At 36.5% G+C, this 24,284-nt stretch overlaps 1 protein-coding gene across 8 annotated transcripts in view; it reads left to right on the top strand.

The window, feature by feature from the left end:
• Positions 1 to 24,284, top strand: part of SUPT3H (SPT3 homolog, SAGA and STAGA complex component) — a 281,438-nt gene that overhangs the window by 222,252 nt on the left and 34,902 nt on the right. For all 8 annotated transcript variants that reach the window (XM_052809356.1, XM_052809361.1, XM_052809364.1 and 5 more), the window contains 4 exons: positions 1,092 to 1,204; positions 1,809 to 1,916; positions 2,395 to 2,583; positions 4,863 to 4,973. In XM_052809356.1, the coding sequence (XP_052665316.1) occupies positions 1,092 to 1,204; positions 1,809 to 1,916; positions 2,395 to 2,583; positions 4,863 to 4,973 (521 nt within the window). The remainder of the gene's footprint in view (positions 1 to 1,091; positions 1,205 to 1,808; positions 1,917 to 2,394; positions 2,584 to 4,862; positions 4,974 to 24,284) is intronic.

Below are 24,284 nucleotides of genomic sequence, written 5' to 3'. Positions count from 1 at the left end.
GGATTACAAATTTAAATTCTAGGGAACATTTTGTGGTCCTGCTGTCAGCTTCACACTTTTCTTGCTTGGTTTTTTTTTTTTTTTTTTTATCTTCAGTGACCCAATGTAGCCTTCTCCTTCTCATTCCCTCCTAAAAAAATAACCATTATTTACACCTGTTTTCTGTTTAACACCTGACTTGTCTTTAGCTTTTTAGTCCTCTTTGAAGACTCTCTTTGAAAGAGCTATTTCAAATGATTCTCCCACTTTGTATTTACTTAATTTTGGTTGTCCTGTCTTCACAAACAGCCCTCATTAAGACCTCTATATTACTAGCTCCTTTCAGTCCAAGTCTCCACAGCTTTCTGTGATCACCTTGTCCACCACCGACCTAAGTAAGGTCATCCTTTTTTTCCTCCTTTTACTGTCTCAGCAAATACAATGTTCCTCCTCCCATATTTTTCTCTGTACTTTCTCCTAAGTGATTTCATTCATTAGCAGTGTGAAGTTCTCGTATGAATGTTTATCATTTGCAGATCTACATCTATCCTTATTTCTTTATATCCAAAGCACATTTTTAAAACACTTACCTACAAATCATTTTGGCTAGCTTGTCAGCACCTGATCCCTGTATAGTTAACACAACGACTTCCTAGTTCTGTCCTTCTTCATTTGTCTTCGCTGTTGTTAATACAGTTATATCATTTTATCTGGGCTCAGATTTGTCTTGATTTCTTCTAGTGCTTTCTCTCACTCATCAAAGATGTAATGCAATCATATTATCTCTTTTACAATAATATATTCAAAATCAGGTTTGTCCCATCTACAGTCCTCTGAGGTATACCCTTCCTTGTCATAAAATCTCCCGTATGATTGATTAACTGTGTGTTTTTCTCTTTACTGCATGCTGCTTATGGGTCTCCAAAATGTTGTGTATGAAATAACAGTCTTTCCCCACTAGTTCCATTTTGATAATTCCTTCCTTGGCCAATCAAATCACATTCACACTCCTTGTTTCACATTTGAAGTATTTTCTACGACCGGAAAAAAAGCATTATTTTGGCCCACCTGTTGTTAACTTTTCCTTTTCCCCTTATGATTTTAACTGGCAGCAAAGAAAGCATCCAAGTTTCGTGACTGGTTGGACTGTAGCAGTATGGAAATAAAGCCAAATGCAGTTGCAATGGAGATTTTGGCCTATTTAGCGTATGAGACTGTGGCACAGGTAAGGGAGTATACTGATTGAACTCTAGTTAAACAAAATGAATTAATTACTCTTGGATGTACTTCAGCCTCAGGTGACTGTTGTGTGCCCCTTCAGAAGCGTGCAGGCACTACTTTAGCTAACCAAGCTAACTGGATTCCTGTCTGTCTTTCAATTTACTGTATGATGGATGTGTACTACACCATATAGGTAGTAGAAATGTTTTGTAATGGTTACAGAGGAGAGTGGAGTCCAGCACGAACTTTATTCAAGTCCAGACTGAAACCACATACTTCGCTATGTGACCTTTGGCAGTGTGCTGTGACTCATTCAACCCCATTGCACAACTGGATTAAAAAGCAGGATTTCCTGGAAAACAAAACATTACCTTAGTGCCAAGCCGAGCCCTCTTGGGTAGATAAATTACTCCATATATTTACAGGAGTGGAAAAGAAAGATTCCTTAGGCTGAAAGATCTCTGAATAATTTTGTTTTCAACTGAGAAACACTAAGAATAATCTGCCTCAACCCACAACTCCTCTCTGTCTTCATTGTTACGATGGCATTTGTAGTAAGTACCATGTCACTAAACCTACCTGTTTATCGGCTCTTTTTGCCCCTCCAGTTGGTGGACTTGGCCCTTTTGGTTAAGCAGGACATGGCTCCCAAAGCTGGTGACCCATTCAGTCATGCCATATCTGCCACCTTCATACAGTATCACAACTCTACTGAGGTAAATCTTGCTTTTTCACATATTAATGCATTTTATGTTTTTTTACATGTATTTGGTAGTTTGTTGCTTTCAAAGTCGATGTTATTGAATGTGGTGTTGATACAGACTTCTGTTATGGAGTTTATGAACATTGAAGTTATGGATTTAGATGGAAAAACATTAAATTATAGCTCCAAATGTTAAATTCTTAGCAGCATCTTTATATTTAAACGTAAATCCTCTTTTCTTGGGTGGAAATTTCTTCTCTCTGTATTGAAGGCTCTCTCTATTGCAGATTTGGAGATTAAAGCTGTCAACAGTAGCAAGTGCAATAAATGCTGTATCACATGTATTGCTATGATACAGATATTATAGTAACCTCTAGAAGAGCAAACTGAATTCTGTATTACATCTCTCCTAACAGTAAATCTAAGAAGGCAATAATTATCTTTTTTCTGATTTGATTATATAATGGTTGTTTGACATCTTGCTTTTATAGCCACATCTCTTAGGGCAATCTACAAGTGTGAAGACCAGCCTTGACTCTCCTGAAAACACACCACCTCCTACACCCACACCCCCAGCATCAGCAGGACAGCAACATCTTGGGAAAACCCCGTCAGGAGCCCTGGGGAATGGTGGAATTGGACAGGACTCTACCAAATCCAAACAAAGGAAAAGAAAAAAGGTATTTGGTGCACAAGGCTGAAAAAAAACAAGAAAAAGAAACCAAAACATCTTCAGGAAATAACGTCTCATTTTAAATACCAATTTTAACCTATATCACCTGTTAACTACCAATGTTATTATAGGGCCAAATGTGTGATTTGGTGTTTTTTTCTATCAGAACTAGGCTAAAGCTTCTCAGTAATGCCTGCAAACTGAATTTTGTTGAGGTAACAACTGCTGCTTCTAAGATGAGCTGCTCCTCTACAGCCACAGCAGTAGATACCACCCCAAATAATCATCCCCTTCTCTGACAGTAGCAGCTAGCATAGGTTTTGAGGTTCAGAGCATAAGCAAAGTAGGCAAAGAGGCAGTTGTGATTTTTCTGCTCCCAGCAGCCTTAGGCAACTGCCTTCTTCGTCTATAACAACTTTGCCTGACCCGCTTTATTTTTATGCCAGTTGGTTGCAATCAATCTAAATATTTGTTTACTTTGCATAAAATCTGGCTGTCTTGTATTCAGAGTGTGAAATGTAAATATTAGAATTCCTGTCTTCTGTTGTAGAGCCTTGGTATTCTATCTGAGAGGAATATATATACCTTAAAACCGCAAGGGAAATAGATTTGATTAAATAAACTGGATAGAAAGCACTGTGTTAGTCACTTAGGGCCTTTTTGAAAAAATGTGATGGCCATACTCATTTTGCTGCAAAGCAATGGAGCGACTTGTGATCTTCTCATGTGTGTTATTATTCTCCTAAACCACTCATTTTTCATAGAGTTAAGCCAGTAATTTTTACAATGACAGGTAGAAAAAGATGTATTTTCTCCTTCTAGTGTCATCAGTGCTGTAGACACTCCTAATACTTTCAACTTTCTCTCTGCCCTTATTATACCCTGTTTAGAAAGCCTTTAGTGAATCCTAAAAACCTCTCTGAAGACTTTTGCTTTTTTGTCTTCCTTTTTTATATTATGTTTGATTATGTTTTGCTTCTGTGGCTGATTTCCATTATAATTCCTAGGAACAAGAATTTAGCTGGAGATGTAGTTTTTGATACATTATATTTCACTAGCGCTGTGAGTTTATTTTAAATTCTTAGTGTTTGACTTAATGCCTTTTAAAATAACTATATTCTAAAAAGTGCACAGTTTTAATGAAATGTTCCCATGACTTATCCAATTTGGTTAGGTATATACTGGATATAACTGAGGCATTGAGACAAACGAGTTAACTTGGTGAAGAATGTTATTCTTAGTCCATGAAGGCCCAGTCCAGCAGAAAATATTTGAGTTTCATGTTCCCTTTATGAACGTCAATCAGCAAGGGAAGAATCTGCCATCGCATTACGAATAATTCTGTGTACACAGGCTCCAGTGGACTCGGCACTCTTGAAAGTAACGCATTTTGTAAAAAATATCCCAAGTTTGAAAGCTTTAGTATATACTGTAAATGTATGAGGGGACACTGTATGTGTGTACATTAAACTTCGGTGTATAATTTAAGTTTTTGTAATTCTTAGTGCATTCGCTAATCCATTTTCATGAATTTATTACCAAGCAGCCATCCTTCTGATAAGTTGTCTGAATCCTGGCAAGCAGCTGTGTCTATATGGAGCCTAAACCAACATTTCAGTTTGACTAGCAAGGAGAAGAGAGTAACTTTTTCTTTTAAAATCCTGGGGTATTTTTGTAAAATCAATGGCCCAGTAGCAGTGAATTCGTATTTTTCCTATTAAGGGTCCTTAATCCAAAAAGTCGTTTGAAATTTGAAAACATTCCAGTCTGAGGTAATTAAAATATTTTTGCATCACTCTAACACCATTATGTCACATGTTTCATCTTCAAATTTCAATCTGATATTACTTGATGGTGATTTAGGTGTCAAATTGCTTTCCACTTTGGGTACTTGTTCAATATTTTCCCCACCCCTTGACATCATAATGAGAGCCTGAAATGTTTTAAAAATAGTTTCTGTGGTTATTGCAGTATGACTTATATGACCCTTTCATTTGAGTTTGAACATTTTCTGCTCTTTTCAATTGCAACATACAGCAGCACTAGGTGAAAGATTTAAGAGGACAAATATGGTGTTCTTTGGGTCTCTTAAGCAAAGTTCATGTAAAAGTCCTCTTTGATTTGTTAATAGCTTTTTTTCTCTAATGTAGTGTGTGGCAGCAATGATGTGTATCCTCAGGAAAAAAAATTGGTCCATTTTATAAAGGTTTATTTTCATACTTTATGCACTGTAGGTCTGTTGTGTGTTTTTGATTTAGTAACAATTTATGTGTTTTTCTGTTGCAGAGCACTGCAGCCTGTGGTATAGAGGCTCAAAGCGATGCCATCCAGCCCAGCCACATCAGAGAGGCCATTCGACGCTATGGCCACAAGATTGGCCCCCTTTCCCCATTCACAGTACGTAATAACAGAGTTATAAAAAGTTATATTTATAATCTTAAAGAACTTTGATTTTCAAGTGGTCAAATGAAGAAGCTTTGGAATTGTTGAGAGCAATTTGTGGTGACTGTAATTTTCTTTATAAAAGTGGCATAATTCTCTTGGGAAATAAAACTTAGTAATTTCTGTCTCTTTTTGGAAAGACAAAAAAGTTTTTTTTTCTTTTAAATATTATTTTCTTTCAATTACAAATTATGCTTTTTTGTTAGTGCTTGAATTTTCTGTTTTTGCAAAGTTTAGGTTTACAGTTATTTTAAATTATATGTATTCCAATATGGTGAGGAGCACTTTATATTCTAAAATTAGTTGTGTGTCAGATACTGCTCCTATTGGAAGTTGAACTCTCAAGTGACACATTTACGGTTGGAGAAAGAAGAGAATGGTTTCTTTAGACAACTTTGAACCTCCACTAAAATGTAATAGAACTGAGCTTGTGGTAAAACACTGATGGGTTATGAGGTTTTGCCATCGTTTTTTCTATGCAAATTGCAAATCCATTGTTCAGAGCAGCCAAACGAATGCTTTATTTAATTTTCTCAGCTGATAAAAATGTGAAAGTAGTCCGTCTCCAATGTCATAAATTGGGGTCATTTTCTTCTGATCTGCTGTTCTATGTGGCCTTGCTTACCTCAGGAAAGTACATTTACATTTAGGAAAGAATGAATGTCAAAGAAATCATTATAGGAAAAAAACAAAACAAAACAAAAAACACCACACTAGATCTGAGCTCCTAAAAATCAGGAAGAAATTAGCCATTTTTGGAGGGATTTTAGGAAAGGAAAATGATTCTGAACTTGGAGGAAATTGATCTACATAAAAATTATACAGAAGTATATGAAGACCATAAATATCAAGGAAATAGTGGGACTTGACCCCAGAAGCAAAGAACAAGAAAAATAAGAGTAAATGATTATGTGAAGTTATAATTTTCTTAGTGTCAAAACTGATCAATGCTTTTGTAAATGGCAGTAAATATTTGGTTTATTAATGATAGTTAATACTTATTTGCAATGAATTATCTTTACATAATTTTACTTCTCTCTTGCCAGTCACAAATGCTAAATTAATATCATGTAAAGCGTAAGATAGAATTTCTAGTCCAAAATAGAGAAGTGTCTTTAGCAGAAGTTTGCTAAGAGATGTTGCTAAGAACATGGCAATAGCTTCTGAAAGCAGAGAATATATTTAATTTTATTATGTAAAGAGCTCACATAGGCAATTACAGAGAGGTAAGTCTTCCTTCCCTGATCCTCACTGAAAGTGGTTTGGTTAATTATTAACCAAAGTTTGAAATTTCTCTGCAACCACAAGATATAATAAAATACTTGGGTTTGGGTTGGGGTTTTTTATGTCCTGCAATCTTGTGAACTTCCCAAACAGTACAACTAACTGAAGAGTTTAATTTATTGACATTACCTACTGTCAATGTGGTTGATGAGATGAGCAGATCTTGTTCCCTCTAAACAAGCCAAGAACCCCACCTTTTCATATTGCCAGACTCTCACACTGTTGTATTAAAAATATTATCGCTAGGCATTTTGAAGAGTACTGCGGCAACTCTTCTTTTGAATGACTTCTGCTTTCTTCTATTGCCACTGCCTTCACAATAGTTTCTTTGTGTATCTGCGTGACCTCCTAGACAGGATGACAGAACTAGGAGGAAAGGTGGCTTTACTCAATGTGCTTCTTGTGATTCTGTAGTGACACGTTAAAATCTGCAGAGAGAAATATTAAATGAGTATAATGGGTATCTGTCATTATATTCAGTGAAGTCATGCTTTCAGCTGTTTCCACCCTTAAAACTAAGCTAAAGGTCACGTAGAGAAGTTAGGAATATACGTTTGCACACCGTCTCTTCCATTTCTCTTAATCCTGTTGATCATTATTCCACATCAGGTCTGATTTTGTAGTCAATAGGTGCCCTGACAGAGTCTGCTGTAGGTGAGGAGGAAGGATTTTTCTGCATGCCCAGATGTTTTACACTGTTTTCTGATGGTAGTTTACTGTTCGAGTTAGCAGTCCTACTACAGAAGCAAGGAAAAGAATGAAGAAACAACCATTTTTGTGAGCTATATGTATGTTCAGTTCATCCCTAAAATGGATAGATTAGATTGAACTTCAAGTAAAAGATGTAGTTCTACATTCTTACTATAGTAACAAGAAGAAAGTGCAACTCTGCTAATGCCAAAATGCGGTATGACTCCAGTGTAAGTTTGTGATACTTGCACAGGAGGAATGTAGAATCAGTCCTAGAAACCTAACCATGTACTTATCTATCCCGAATTACATGACGTGTTGGAACATACAGGAAATCTCATACGAGGAGTAATAGGCAAAATAAGTTATCCACAGTATTCAACAACAGTTTTTTGAAAACAAGAGCATGTTACTGCTCTTGAGTGCTGACCATTGAGAAAAGATTGGGGAAAGAAAAAGGAATAACTTTAAATGCTTTCCTGTCTTCCAGAGTAATACTGCATGAACTTCAGCACAGTACAGTTATTGGGGTTTAATAAATGATTTTAATTTTGTAGGCCTATGCTGTTCTGAAGTTTTCTTGGATATGTGACTATTGAGCAGTAAGGAGGATTTACAGAAGAATTTTACCCTTGCTGTAAATTAGTAAGAAAAAATGGACAGCTCTGGACTCTTTTTCATTTTAAATAATTTCCATCTCATTCCAGCCATTCATACAAGGCAGAGAGCAAACATTTTCTTTTTCGTTTGGGAGATTATTTTTAATTTAGCTAGAGTTGGGTTTTGGCTTTCTGCTATGCTGCCTAGTGTGAGGCATTCAGTAGTCTCCCCGAAATTCACTATGTATCATTTTTAATGTTTATAATTTAACAACATCGGGTTTTGAAAGACTTTATCATCTGTACAAATGGATTGAGTTTAAATCAGCAGTATATCTGGAGAAAGGAATAAAAATCTGGACCTGCAAAGTATCTGATAATATTTCCCCATTTAAAATTGCGAGATGTTATAAAATCAATGTTCTCTGTATGAAAAATCCCATGCAGATGATTGCATTTTAAACCAAAACCAGACAGGAATATTCTAACTGCCCTTCATATTAAAATACAGAACTTGTCAATTCTCCTCTTTCTTTTTTTTTTTTTCTCCCTGTGTTATATTTTTTTGTCTTCTTTTTTTTCTAACCTTCTTATAGTTTCTCACCTCTAGTGAGCCAGGACTTCTCAGTTCTTAGACTAAAGCTAATTTCTGCACTGTCTGGAAACTCACCCTCAGTAGTGGCAAGACCCACACATAATTGCAGAGACAGATGAAGGTATAGGTATTTGACTAGATTGCCAGGTGGGAAACCATCCTTGTTTTCTCCAGATTCAACATCACACTCCAAAAATGTGAAACCCCGCTACTTTCCTTCTCCGTTGGGTTACAGGAAGGGATCTGCCTTGCTTTAAGACTTGATTAACATGTTTTCCAGTGATGACTCATTCATATTTGGCCCAGGTACTTTCCCGTGGACACTTTAAGCTAACTCCCCAGAAAGGCCTCTGTGTATGAGTCGCTTGCCATGGAGATTGATGTATGAGGCCTTGATTCTGCTCAGCTGAATAAAATTTACTTGTTTCCTTGGCACAGTTCACAAGAGGATATGAACTGATAGGAGAGTCCTCTTCTGGTCTTGTGTTTATCCTACCAGTAAACAGCCTTCACTGTGGTGTGGGTTGTTTGGCTCTTCCTCAGACCGCTTTTCCATTCCTCAAGGTGGTTGAGAGCAGAACAACCAGGTACACCAGATCAGAGGACCATGAGAACCTTTCACATCTAGGTATTGGCTCTAATCTTCTCTTGGTAGTAAAATGGTGTCTTCATCAATAAAATTCCATGTATCGGGGACTGACTTTGGGATGGATGCATTCAGTATGAGGTTCACCCATAGGTTCTTCCCTGAGCACCATCAGTCGTGGTCTCATATTGAAGCTTGATGTCGGAGGAGACAGAGTGAGTGGACCTTATAGGTTGGTTCCATACCAGGAATTTCCAAAGTCAACCTTTCCATTTTAGATGTAAACAAGAAAGCCGTAGTTCATATCCGGGATCCCTCTTGGTTATGTTTCTCTGGTGAAACTGTCTGATGTAGATCTTGCCTTATGTTCCAGCTCCTCACGTGGGATTCAGGACGACAAGTTATCTCAGTTTTTCGTACGCCATCTCACAGCTTGGGCACCAGGTTGTTCTCAGTGTTAGGGTTCTCATCACTTAGCTCCATTTCTTACACACTACTGCTCCAAAGGATTAAAAGAAGTGAGTTTAGTTTTTTCTACTCATTTGACTAACCTTTTTCATTCCTCAAGTCTGTCGTCTTAATAAGATGAAAGACTTTCCATGAGTAATGTTGGGGTGCAGTTGGTGGCTGTCTTACCATATCACCCATCCTTGTGTAGGATAACATGACTGTTACATTTCTTTCTTCTAGTTAGAAAACTCATGCCCTAGCAGTTTTGGTTCAAATACTAACTTTCTGAATACAGCAGGCTCTTGACAACAGCCAGTCTGTTGGCTATCACATTGATCCATAAAAATATCCCTTCTAGTGGCTTCAAAGAGATCAGGGAACGGTTTAGATCTTTCTGATACAGTTTTTCCCTCAGATACCATAGAAAATAGCTCAGACTTCTGTCTAATGTTATATCAAGGTTTTGCACTACCTAGAAAATAAACATAGCCTATGTCAAATAGTTCCTGTTACTGAGATCTGAAGAAATGGCCATACTTGGTTACGTAAAAATCTGCTGTAGGACTGTTAATATATCTCCTCCATGTTTGATTAGACACATGCCTCCGGATCTCTACATCATTGAAGTGTATTTGTTGTGGAAGTCTTTTTTAATGTAGATTTCAGGGGGCTCCTCAGTGCTCCGTCTACATTTTTACCAAATTAAGACACAGTGGTCATTGTTACTGCATGACAACTCAAAGGTGTGCTTGTATGTCTGGATAGAGAACTGTGTCACTGGAGTCATGCGCTATGTGAATATGCATGGAAGTAAGCCCTTGAAGAAGGAGAGGTTAATTTTCTGTCATGGATTTGCATATATTTTGGTTGTATATGTTCTCATCTACCCGTCTTTTCTCAGTTTTTTCAGACTCCCAGGGGGTGAGAAACAAAGCGCTTTTGTGACAGTTTAGCCAATGCAAAAAAATAACCAATTACGGCTAATCCACTTGACTGGGAGTTGTAATGGCTTCTCAGTACTTCAGGAAGGAGCTCTTCCTGAATACACCATCAGTCATTTTGTACTCAGCATCTAGTGTTTAACTGGGTATGAAACTAAGATTACACTTACTGCGTTAGTGTCCTGGTATGCTTTGCTTCCTTGTGTGAATAGGTTTCCCAGAAGAATCGACGTGCGTTTGCTAAATGCATTCATCATGGGCCAGTGACTGTTTAGCCCAGAACCAGTTATGTCACTATCTGAGAATTAATGTAAATTGTTCTAAGTGGCTAAATAAATATTTCAAGACTGTTAGGTAACTATTAGTTTTGTTAGATGGATGTTTTTTACAGAAATAGAGATACTGAGCATTTTCAAGCATTAAACCATTTATAGAGGTGTAGAGCACTAGTAACAATAATAATTGCCATGACACTTGGATTTTTCCTAACACATTTGTTATGGACATCTCAAACTGCAAACTTTTTGCTGTAACATCCATTGAAATGTTCTCTTGATATTAATGGAGTAATATCTGACATGCCGTGTTTGGCAATTTTCTCTGAAAGAATTGCAGTGTATTGTATCTTAGGTCTGTGACACCAGAATGAGGGATGAGGGAAAGGGAAGAGCAGAAGCAAAGCAAAATTTCTTTGAATATTCATCTCAGGGTGCTTACTGGCTGTGAGAAACCCTCGCCATACAGAATTCCTCACAGAACCTGCGGCTCATGGACTTGCATGCCAGCTGGCAGGTCGTGTTGACTGGTTCTGGTAGTGAGGAAATCAAAGCACACTATGGGATAATGGGTGTTCTCTGACTCCAGGCTTCTGCATATATAAAAAGGAATGTGGGGATTCCACAGTTTCTAGGTTCTCCACCCTGAAGTCGAGGATATTAATTGTAGAATCATAGAAAGGTTTGGGTTGGTAGGGACCTTAAAGATCATCTAGTCCAACCTTCCTGCCGTGGGTGGGAACATCCTCCACTAGACCAGGTTGCTCAAAGCCCCATCCAACCTGTTCTATTTTGTAGAACACTTCAAAATACTAGTGTTAGTTCTAAAATGGAAAACCTGAGTGTAAATACAAGTTGGTTTTTTTGCTACTGAATAGCTCAGTCCCATACATAGAATTTAGATTTTATTTCTGTTTGAAAAGCAAATATAGGAGAATATTTTATAAAAAAATACATATTCTTTTGGGACCATTTTCTTAAGATGGTTAATATGTATTTGTAAAGCATGAACAGTGATATTTTCTGACATCTTTCCCTTTTGTGCTGTTTCATCATGATTGTCCCTCTCTTCCATCTGATTTGGTGATAAGTGTTCCTAATAAGGCAGCTTTGGAAGAAGAGTTAAGCTGTGTAATTTATTCTTTAGCAGCATTTGATGGATGTTGGTTTGGACAAAAAGAGCACTTTGAAAGTTTTGTAATCATATGGTAAATGAGAACTAACATTAAACTAGTGAAAATGATCCGTTTGCATTTATTTTGACCTTAATAGCTATGTCAAAATGGCTAACATAATTAGAGCATTTAGGTTTTGTCTCCAAGTGCAAGCCACAATGGAAAGCAGCAAGTGTACTCTAGATTATTCTGCATTGTATTATGTCTAAGGTAGTCTAGACATATATTTTATCCATATGTTCTCTACTAACAGTATTGGGTGGTACTCAGCATTGCCTATTTTAACGCATGGTCCAGACTTTCAAGGAGCACAGAAATAAATAATTGATCTAAAAAATAGTGCCATATAATTTTGCAAGACAGAAGTGGGAAATACGTAACTCTTCATCATGTGGGATGATGCAGTTCTGTGTACTGAACCTGAATCTATTTCTCTGTGCATTTAAGTTAAGGAAGTGAGACATTTTGTGTGTATTAATTCATTGCAGGCTAAATCTTGCTTCCTTGGTCAAGGAAAATGTGAAATTTCTCTACATAGGATTAACAGACTTTTTATATTGAGACATGAATTTATATTTGGATGTAAAATTAGTATATATGAATATTCAAATGTTTTTATGTAACATCTATTTGTAATTGTACTCTTCTACACGCGTTCTTTTTCTTATTATTCACTTAGATAGTTAAGGAGTAGAATCATCCTGAATGCCCAGTCGTTAAACATCAGCTCAGTCTATCCCAGGATTTCAAGTACAATGATACTGGTATTACAACCCTTTACATGGAGACTATAACCACATGATAAGATCATTTCATGGTTCATTCGCACGAGTGGTCTAACTATTAGACACATTGAAGTATGACCTAGAATGAAGAGAGTAAGAGGATTACTTCTTTTACATGTACAGAATGTTTTGGAGTTCAACGGGAAGTCAGTGGAAAGTCATTTAGAGAAAGAGCAAATTGCCATATCTTGTAGCATGACCTGGGTACATCCCTCTTTCTTCAAGAGACTTTGGTTCTGGACTCTTACTTACTTTACAACATGGCAGCATCACTGATTTCAGTAAGATTCAGGATTTAAAGGGGATCAAAATCAAAACCAAACCAAATTATAACAAGCTCAATCTTGCTATAGACTGGCCAAAAAAGTAAAATAAGAATAATATGTTAGATTTAGATTAATCTAAAAAGCTCATCTCTGTAAAGTGCATAGTGAAAATGATCTGCAATCTTGACTGGGTCTGTAGGTATAATCCTAATATTCATCCAAATATTATTATAAATAATAATATTTAATATGCCAGGGTGTTCACAAAAATATCAGATGCATATTTCTTACCAGGAATACAAGTATAATGTCTCTAGAGAAATTATTTTAAGTTATTTGAATTGATTGTATTTCTAAGAGTTAAAGTAACAAACAATAAATAATTCTTCAAAAATATTTATTCTGTGATCAATATATAGTGATTACCTGAAACCTTGGTACAAACAGTTTTAAGTAGTACATGAAGAGTTTGTAGGTGGTACTTGTGACCATGAGAGAACAACTCTAGTAAAAAGTACAGCTAGCATCCTCTACTCTGAAATTAAAACGAAGTGGTCAGCTACAACAGTGGAAGACCACAGGCAAAAAGAATAAGAAAATGTTTCCTAAACAAATTCTTTGTCCCCTTTAGTTTATGCCAGTTCTGAAATGAAATGTTTTAGATGTTTAGTTAAAGAGAAACTGAGTTTATAAATGTAAATTGTAATCCTGCACAGACCCGCGGAAGACAGTGGCCGTTATTCAGCAGTGTATGCATGTGTAAATGGAGCATATTGAATGAACAGAGGGTATAACCAGCTTTTTTGGGGGTATTTACTTTTTGGAGAGAATGCTCCTTCAGGCTCCAGGTCATTTCAGTATGAAAAGACTTGCTAGTCTAAACCTTCTCTTGTTAAAAATTTCAGTCCCATAAAATTGCCTAAGCATCATAAAACAATGAATATTTACAAAACCATGTTTATGATACTCCTTGTGACATTCCCTGCACGAAGAACATGTAACACCAGAGAATGGTGTTTGGCAGAGACTTAGATTATTTGGACCTTATACAGGCCTGCCTATACTCTTATAGGTTCTTAAATAATAAATGCAAGTATTCCATGTAGACTTCAATACGTTACATGTACATGTAAATTATAGTTTCACAATCAAATTATATACTTAGTCAAGACCTTTCACTTCTGATGTTTTAAAAGTGCTTGTTATTGATCCTGATTGAGCTCAGCTTTTATGCAAATGCTTAAATCCATTTCTGTTGCAAAAAGTACTGAAGTTTGTCACAAAACTTTAGAAATTCCAATTTAATAAAGATGATAATTGACTCTACCGATTTCCCTTAGAAAACAAAATTTGTGGAATAGTAGCTGAAGACCTGGCAAAGCTGAGCTTGTGAGAGACTAAAACAGCAGATTCGGGGTGTGGAAAGAAGAGAGGGAAACTTTGAAAATATAAAGGATAGTGTGGCAGTATGATATTTGTGGAGATAAACAGAACAGAACACTTTGAAAAGCAAGTTTGTTTTAGGTGCCTTAAACTTGAAGAAAAATTCAGCTTCACTTCTGGTCTGCAACTTAGTCTTCTTACTGAAAGAAATTTCTTTCTGCATATTTCAGACCAAAATAGCAGTGAGAAGAAGTTCTGGAATACAATCGTCAATAATTGCTTCAATGTACACAATGTGGATACATTACATCTAAATTTTTCTAAAGCACTTGAATGATAAAAAATTTTGAACACTGTTTCCGAAAGAAATTAGGTACATAGAAACCAAATAAAAAATCTCTGATATTTAGGGTCCTGTATATTATATACTGCCCCTATTGATATTCAAAATCAATTGATACTGATTTTGAAGAAGTCAGGATTTCATTCTCAATCCGTTTTCAAAAATGAAATGTATATATTTATGTCAAACGGCATTTGAAAACTTTTCCTTCAGTTATACATTCAGTTTCTGGTCTAGAAAAAGTCAAATTGACATTTTTATTGTTTCTTCTCATTTTGAAAGGAAAAAGAAGCATTTTATTTCATTAAACAGTTATATACTTATGATGTCTTTGTCTATACTTCAAGCTATTGTCTGTAGTTATTTGTTATTCTACAGTGTTACCACTGCATTTGAAAAATATGAGTTCTTATTCTATAAAACCAGTAGGAAGTCAAATCTCAGTTTGGAAATCTTGTTCCCTTCTCTCCCAACCCCCAACCCAAGGTTCCTCCTTTCAGATTTATGAAAGAAAACATTTCTTTCTGTAAAAGGTTTTTGTATGCCAGCATCTGGAAGTGTTTATTTCAGTGGCGTGTAATCTATCTGTGGATTTAGTTAGCACCAGACCCCCTTTTGTGTACTCCTGACTTAAAATTTTTATAAATGATCTTGTTGAATTTGTGCCAGTGTGCACATGGTTTGGCTGATTGCTGCATATATCCTTTACCTGCCAGTCACCTTTGATTTATATTCATTCCCCTCTGCTTTTGCCTTCCAAAAATGGTGCCACTGAACTGTCCTCTAAATCATCTTATTGGATAAATTACTCCAAGATGAGATGGTACAGTTTTGGCCGACTCCTCGACAGAAGGCATTCCTATAATCCATCCTTGCCCGCTCTGTGTAGAACCATTCAAAAAAGAGAATGAACAGGGGAAATCAGGCTCCCTCTTCGGTCTGAGCACTATTTCTTCCAGTGCTATTCAAAAATGCAAAATCGGACATTTGATTTATATAGCTCTTAATACCATCTGAAGACACATAAACTGTTTGAGAATCTCTCTCATACCCTCTCCTGAACTGAACTTCTTCATTATATGAGTTTAATCCCAAGTATATGGTTATATGGTTTTCTCCCAGAAAGATTAAATTGTGAAAGAATAGCATATTTAAGAATATTTTCAAGCATTTCACTTGGAATAGATAGTACAATATACATGACAGTTCTTTCCATGATAAAAATCCCTATTGGTTTCCTTAAACTAAACAGCTAATACTCCTTCAGAATAACAACAGTTCTGTAAGCTTTACTTAATGACATTACTAATTTGGAGAGTTTTATGAAGTTTCCTGGAGAAAAGCAGGTGGCTTGGCAGTAATTTAAAAGGTTCACAATTTGTGGTAGCGGTTTCAGGGGGTTTCATGTTTCTAAAGAGGGAGACCAAGCTGCATATTACTTAAGAGTGTCTGACACAATGATGTATCATTTTGGACTAAGTTTCCAGAAGTTCGTTGGTCATTAAATGTGCTGCTTGACTTTATATTGCAGTTTCCCAGCTGTCCCTACTGGGGGTAATCTTAACGCTCAAACAGAATTTATTAATGAAGGCATAAGCTTGCAGCACTGATGAAGCAGTAAGTTGCCCAGATGATTTTATTAAACAGGAACATAGATTTTTCGATAAGACAAAAATGTCATTTAAGTAGATTTGAAAAGAACTGGCTCATTTTCTGCAGAGCACTGGGAAAGTATTTACAAACGGTCTGGATAGTATTTGATATCCTGTGGGGACATTTAAAATTCTTGGATTGCACATACATCAGTGTCTTACTACACAACACAGTACATGAATTGTTGCAAGCAGCGCGCAAGGCTTTCAGGCAGTATAGATGTGGTTCTGTTGAGGTAGGAGATACTGGCATGAAATGACTCTGCTAATGTAGTTTGCACAACCACGTGGAGGGTCGCTACTCCATTGTGTCGCTGCCTGTTCGAGCGTGTTACACTGGAAGGCCTAAACGAAACATGTGCATCTTGCTAAACGCAGGAGCTCGCAGTGTAAGGTTTTATTACTTTTCATATCTGATTTAAAAAATTCCGATTTAGCAAATAAATGTACTAGCTCTGTCAGTGAGAAGATAATAAGTGAGCTACGAAGTTTGCAATTGACCGAATCTCTCGTATAAAACAAAGCAACTGCTAATCTCATAAGCCTTATGTAATTATTTTTTTCTAACTGTATGGCCAGATTCAAATACATACTAGACACATTTTACACACAGTTGTACTGATGTAAAAGGATCTGAGGTTAAGAATACATTAAGTGTATGTTCTTATATGCCTCCTGAGAGGCTAAAAAGACATTTAGTATAAATGAGAATCTGACTTCTGGTACTTTGCTCAAGGCAATCTAACATGTACTACGTAAATATGTATTTCAGTATAATATATAATATAATTCAAATATAATTCTACAGCAGATACTAGGAAAAAAGGTAACTTAATTAAGTGTTCCAAGATATTACACAAAGAGAAGATATATAAACATGCCCATCTACAATAATTTACATTATTTTTTGTAAAGATACTGACATCACATCCATGCAGCATGTACATTCTGGTACAAAGGTTAATAAATAGAAACTTGATAATTGAAGAATCTTAGGAACAAAGTGTTTTTTTCTGACTTGTCGTTACACAGAATAATAGTACAGCTCCCTGCAGGTTTCATGGTTTTGTGAGTCTGTTAGATTTTGGACAATATCATGTAATTATACCATTATATAATGGAAGATGAGTTGTAGCTGTATTCTGTTCAATTCTTTCAGGTTTCCCTTGAAAATGAGCATTCATTCATATTTTTCCTCCTGAAAGATTTAAAAGTGCTTTATGAACTAAAAACTGCTCATAATTGTCAGTTCAGCTATAGCAGGGGACTGAGCCAGCTCAGATGTGAAATGCAGCAGCTGTGTCAGTCTGCAGCAACGCTGCACAGCTTTGTAGCACAGGATGTGAGCTGTCTAGATGAAACATTATGAGAACTTTAGAATCATGTAATATTACTGTTTGAGTTGGACTTAATCTATGGTTGAAGAAAATTGCATGGAGCTTAACTTCTCGCGAACAGGATCTCCATTTTAGATGTTATTTCTACCACTAACGCTTGACAGACTTGTCCTATTGTATTGAGCTTGGATAGAGGCTATACCTGCGGACGTTTCTGGCATCACTGACTTGTCACTTTGCAAATAAAGAATATAAAATCTCTAGAATAACAGGGTAAACCTGGAAAGGAACAACTAATAATCTGGGAACGCTAAGACCAAGTGGAAATATTTTTATAACTCTTATTACCTGTTATTTTCCATTCTAGTTGCCTACTCTTTTGTTCATGAAGTCCTATAATAATACTCAAACTTGAGCACCTGTTGAGTTAGGCATTGCACACAGGAGAAGACAAAAGATTTCTGAAGTTTAAACAGGGACTTTGTGGTTTGTTTCTCTCTATTTATCATGCCCCACACAGTGAAGTGTCAGTTTTCATTTAAATCTTTGATACTGCTAACAGCAAAAAAAAGTTGTTTAGCGAGCAGTGGTACAAATGATGCTTGATTTCCTCTGGTTTGTGTCCTCTCTCCTCCCCCGTGGCAATGATGCTCATTTTCCCCTCATCCCTCTGATATGCCTCCAGGCAGCAGAAGGCAGCACTGCTATATGGTTGCTAGAAAATCTCTTTAACATGTTAAGTTCTCCTTTTCTTCAAACTAGACCCATTTCAGGGAGCCTGACTGTGCTCTTGGTAGTGCTTGCAAATATTTCTCTAGCAGAATCAAACGAAAACACCAGGCTCGAGGCAACCGAACACATTTCATTAATTTCAGTTTGGGGTTTCTGTGTTTCTTCCCTTCCTTGAGGTTTTGCATTATTCCAGCTTTCTGACTTTTAACTTCAAGGTCGTGTAAACCTCAATTCAGCAAAGCAATCATCTGCTTCATTTTTAAACTATGCCTTCAGTCTGACAAAAGTGCATGCTAAATCAAGGCTTTCAGTATTATTAGTAATATATGTTTTGATTCATCTGTTATTTCAACATTCCTTTTTTAAAATGCGTTGCACATAGGAGAAAAAGATGGAGGAGGATGCTCGTAGGAATAAAGGATTTTCAGAGATGTAAACAGATACGCAGAGAAATATACATTTATAGTTTATAAATATATCTATATCTAAACATATATCAGTAAACAGAAAATAATCTTTGCCATGTGAAAAGCTTTAACTGTTTTTTATTTGTACATAAAGTGATTCTTCCTGGCATCTTGGTTTCTCTGGACATTTAATTTATGGTAGTTCTTTTGTCAGTGATGGTGACCTTAAAGGCACCAGTAGTAGGTTTGATGAAGAAGACAAGATCCTGGCATTTCTGCTGCTGGGATGAAAGGTAGAATGTTTCAAAAATATGTTTAGTGGAGCAAAAGAATAGTTTCAGCAAGAGGTGGACTGAAATTTGAGATTCAGTTATTTTTATTGTGTTCCATTTCTGAAAATAAGAATGGACGCTGCTCAGCTGAGTAAGTGCAAATTACGCATCTGTGTGTACTGTAAAGGTAGGTGCCAGAATAAGAGAAGATAGCTAAGGGTCCTTAAAAAGTACTAGCAATAAGCATAAAATGGGATGAAATTAAGATCGGGTCCATTTTCTGGCCTTGTAATATTTGCCTCACTGGAAAGTTTTGGAAGATACTTAAAGGATTTAAACTTAAATACGATGCAACACTGGGTCAATATTGTGTTGTTAGCAGAACTAGAGAAAAATCATGAAATGAAAGGAAATTCTTGAAAGGAGTATCAGACTCTAGAAATTGAAAAAAAGTTAATCGGGTACCAGTCATGTTTTTAGTGTTGTGTAGTACTCTACTTGTATCCGTGACTGCGATGTCCAGTTTATGATTAAGCTTCAGCCAGGGCTTTCAAGTACATCCCTTGTATCTGCTGTTCCACAGTGACAAAATTTCACAGTCAGCATGGGTTTTTTTGCTTTTAAACCAAGAACTTCTTACTCCTATTTATATCACCCTGGATAATTCACTTGCCTTCTCAGTGATTTAGTTCTCTAGTTAGTTATTGGTAGAAGATACACCCTTTCCTCCATGTTACTTAGTTACAGGAGAGAGACTATAAAGAGGGATTATTCCATGGTGAGACAGTGTTTTGTGTCTCTGTAAGTATTTATGTTAGTTAATATGTACGTGGATAAAAATGTAATGTTTTGGTCTTTCATAAAGATCCTGAGCTGTTCTGCAAAGCCCTGAGAACATGTGTCAAATAGGTGGTCTCCTTCAGGCTTCAATTGCTGAATGACTATGGAACCTGGAATATACCTGAGTGGTTAAAAACCATCCTGTTCTGTTTTACCAATTTGGAATGAATTCCACAGCTACGAGCTCTGCCTAAGAATTATATGCCTCTAATTTCACATAATTTAAATGCCAATAATGCTAGGAAAATAAAAATAAGAAATAATAAGAATAAATAATAAGAATAAAAATAAGAAAAAATTCACACAATAAATGTTTGCACAAGGTTGCTAGCACTGGCAGGTGAGATAGGTGGGGAAGAGGCTGGTATCCAGCCTGGAAAAATTGTAATGCAACATTTCAGGCTGTGTACTGGCACAGGTCGGTCTTTAAATGTGGTGATGTGCTGACAGGATTGTCACTTTTGATGGTAAAGAGTTGAGACAACAGGAAAAAAAATAAGACTCTCTAGGGATCTACATGTGTTAGTTTTACTGCAGAAGGTGATAAAACTGCTGGAAGCAAGCAGTCTCCATGCAGAATTATTGCAATACAAATGGCCTGGAAGTGAGACATACTAATTTCACTAGGTTAATTTTGTCGGTGGTGAAGGGTTTGGGTATTTTTTTTCCTTGCAAGAAGGAGGACAAATTATTAATATTTACTGTCAAGAAGACTGTAGTTCTAATTGGTGTTTAAATACGATACTTAAATTACCATCAGAAGATATAGTGTCGATTCGGAGTGTAGATTAGGTGCTTCTGAGAAAAAGCATACAGCTATTTCTGCATCTGTTAACAAGGAAGTTTGAACAATCTCACCATTGTGCACGGAGTTTTTTTAAAAAAAGCATATGGTACAGAAGAAAGGTATATACTTCTTACCACTTTAGGAAGCTTGGGTTTTAATAGCTTACTAGGTAGATGAGGTCCATCTTTGTCTGTAATTTACTATGATACTACTTAGGTGATAAAAAGAGATAACTAGGTACAAAAGAGAGAAACTGCATGGCTCAACAAATTGATAAAAAGCTGTTAATCATGGCTCTTTAGAACATGTTGAAAGCCATTCATGTGATCAAGGAATATTTTGAGACATAATTTTATAACTAGTTCTAAATTATCAAAAGTGACTAGACATTTTAAATGCTTAGCCTGAATTATGTAAAAGACTACTGTTTTTATTGTGTTTTTTTAAAGGTGCATGATGACATTTCCTGAAAGTGGGATTTTTTTCTGGAGTCTCAACTTCCATAACAGATGCAAATTGCCATTTAACTTTAAAAAAAGGGGAAAAAACCTTATTACTAAGGCTTTTCCATGTAAGAACATTAGTCAAGATCCAGGACTCCTCTGTATTTGTATATTATTTGTAATACACAAATGCAGAACAGAAGTTAGTGATGGCTCAATAGATTTTGCAATATATATAGAAGATAAATGGCAAGATTTGATAAGATAAACAGGAGAGTAAAAGGGAGATAGTGTTGTTTAGCTTGTGAGGAAGTGCTCTCAGTATATAAATTTTCCAATTAATATGAGATTTTTTTCTGTAGGAGTCATAGCACAGAAGAGTTTTAAGTGATAGTGGGTGACGAAGTTAGTCTGCTGTTTGCTTGTTCCTACCAAAAAGATGATGCAGAAGATGTGCTGGCTTGAATGTTTGGTGCATGCACAGCAAAAAGTGGCAAATGCACTGATCCAGGTTGGAATCTGGCATTTGATGGTGTATGTTCTGTTCCACAGGAGGAGGATAAGTCACATAGGAAAATGAAAAGTAACTTCTGATGCATGCATCTGAGAGGAAGATTTAAAGTGGTGGGCAGGAGAAATGAGCTTGGCAGGAGCCTTATGACTTGGTACAAACAAGAAAATGTTGGTTTTTTTCAAAGCTAGATTCATAAGTGTTCCTGTAACTTCCTCAGTGAGAAGATCAGAATCTGGACAAAGGGTAAGGAAGGCAGTTACGTGCCACTGGGATAGTTATCTGGAAAGAAAACGATAAAATATAGCTGCAATCCGAGCGTGAACATAGAGAGCATACAGTATCAGAGACGACACCATGTTATACACCTTGATGGTGGTGGTGGTAACAAGGTTCTTGATGAAGAGAGATGGAGAATTTGGAGTAGGCGGGAGATGAGGAATTCCAGTTTATCCACATTCAGCCTCAGCTGGCAGCTTGACATGAGAGCTCTCAGAGGGACATGAAAAGCAAACTAGCCCTGAGTTATTCAGCCAAGAATCTTTATCGGCGTAAGAAACACTTACTGCCATGTCTGTGAGCAAGGGTTACAATGCATAGTATTATTTGCTTCCCCTAATTTATTACACACTTCCCAATTCATCAAAGCACAATTTCCTTTAGGTTGCTGAAGCAACCCCTTATATTTCTTATTTTTTCATGGAAAGAATTCATTCCCAACTTCATAAACTTTATTTTTAAGAAATTGTGGGTTCAAGGTTTCTAATAATGTCTTTTTCCAAAAAAGCAATATTTCACTTTAAACTGATGTGGCAGTATTCAGTTGCCTGTAGTCAGCAGCAACATTTTGGCTTTAGTACTTACTGACATATACCCCACGAACAGCACTGGATATTGGGAAGTTCTGACTTTCACCATTATAACTGAGACTGACACTGTAATATCAAGTCAGAGAAACTTTTCCCAGAGGGACAAACCCAGGCTGTCCAGGTTTCGATATCCTCATCTGTGTAGTTCTTTAACAGTATGCCAGGAAGCCTTGCACATGCAAACACCATCATATATTTTTAAGCCACGTATCAACTGAATTCAACACATTCCCTCCATTTCATGCTATGAAGATGTGATACTGGTAGGGTAGCCCCAGCATCATTATAGATACTTGGAATTGAAGCAGACACACAGAATAATATTCTGTCTTAGGACCTTTGGACACCTTGTCAGGGTGCAGAAGAAATCTGGAGTCAAGTGCAGTATAACGTAAAGGCAATAAGGCTTTGCTGGTTGGTCTGAGAAGTCCTTGATGCTGCTGTATTTTATAATATAGATATAGGCAGAGTGGCTGGAGCTCTGCATTCATAGTGAGTGTTGCAAGTTGGGAAGATTTACATTGCAGACTCTTAAACTTTCCAGTTCTCCAAACGTAGTTTATTTAGGGTCTAGTTTCCTTGTCAAATATTTTTGGAAAAAAGTTAATTGGGGATTGTAAAGTAATGAAGAGGACAAGTTAGTGATGGAGAGTTACTGAGTTGCCATTTGATAAATGAAGTTTAAGCAAACTATTTTCATTCCAGAAGAGCCAGATGTTAAGTATTTCATCTGTGAATTAAGAAAATGGGCAACGTTTACAGGTTCTGGAGCTGTATCTTGCGAAGCAGTGATTTTGAAAGAGTGTCCTGGAGTCTTGGGGAATCAGCTGAATGTGATGGGGCCAGTACAGCGCTGTAGGTGAAGGGATTGATGCAGTCCTTGGGCAGGCAGGCAGCGGAATAGGAAATAGAAGACTTTTCTGCTGTACCAGGCAAGCACAGCTAAAATATGATTCCAGTTTGGGTGTTCGTGTTTTTGTAAAAACCTCAACAATTGGAGAGGGCTCAAAGATCTAGGAGAAATTGTGAAAGACTGGAGAATCCCAACATGGAGATACACACAGTGCTTTACCTGTGGAGTTCATGAAACTGAAGAAAGTGTTGTGTAGTCAGTCTTTAAGAAGAAAAATCTCATGGTTTAGGGTTTTTCAGTCCTAGCATTCAAAGTTACAAAGATATTCAAGGTGGGATTGCTCTGGCTAGATACAAACATTTGTATCTGAGCACAATGACTAGGTTTCCTTTATAGTCAATTGAGAGAAATAAGCATTTCTGGGCTGTAATTTATCTCTTCCTAAGGTAGATGTTTAAGAGGGGTCAAATGAACCATGCTGTGGAAATGCCTTTTTCTGTACCTTTACAGGATGATGTATGTAGATATTGACATTGCAGAGCTCTAGATTAGGTGAGAGGAGTCCTTCTCCTAGTATGCAGCTTGAGATTTCAGCTAGACAAATTCAGACTAGAAATAAGGCATATATATTTCTAACAACATAACTAAGTGCTGAAATAACTTAACCGATGATTGTAACAGATTGTCCATGACTGAAAATTTTAAAATCAAGATGAGATGTTTCTGTAAAAGCTACACTCAAGTGCAGCCACAGCTATTGGATCTGTAGAGCCAATTCAAGAACATTGTGTGGGTTGTGTTATGCAGCAAAGTTAGATTAGATGGTCCTTCCTATCCCTAAGTGCTATGAATCATACTTTGCTGGTGCTTTGGTAAAATGTAAATGTGAAAATCCACTTTGAATGCAGGTCAACAGCTTCTCTAATAGGAATTTCTGATGTTCAGGTGCATAGTTTCAGAGGAAATAATTTGCAAAATTTGTAGTAATTTGCCTCTCTAAATATAGCAATTTCACTTCAGAGTTACAATTTTCAATACCTTTTCATTAGTTTTTTGTTACACAACATAGTCTGATCTTTTTTCTAAAAAAATAAACATCACAACTATGTAATATAAGTTTTTGGGAAGAACCTATTGATTATGAAATTGTGACATTTGTTTTTAGAAATAAAATTTTGATAATTTGTTACT

Source organism: Harpia harpyja, chromosome 15, assembly GCF_026419915.1.
Source record: "Harpia harpyja isolate bHarHar1 chromosome 15, bHarHar1 primary haplotype, whole genome shotgun sequence".
NCBI classification, from domain to species: Eukaryota; Metazoa; Chordata; class Aves; order Accipitriformes; family Accipitridae; genus Harpia; species Harpia harpyja.
Note: the sequence above shows the minus strand (reverse complement) of the source record. Positions and strands in the feature narration are given on the sequence as shown.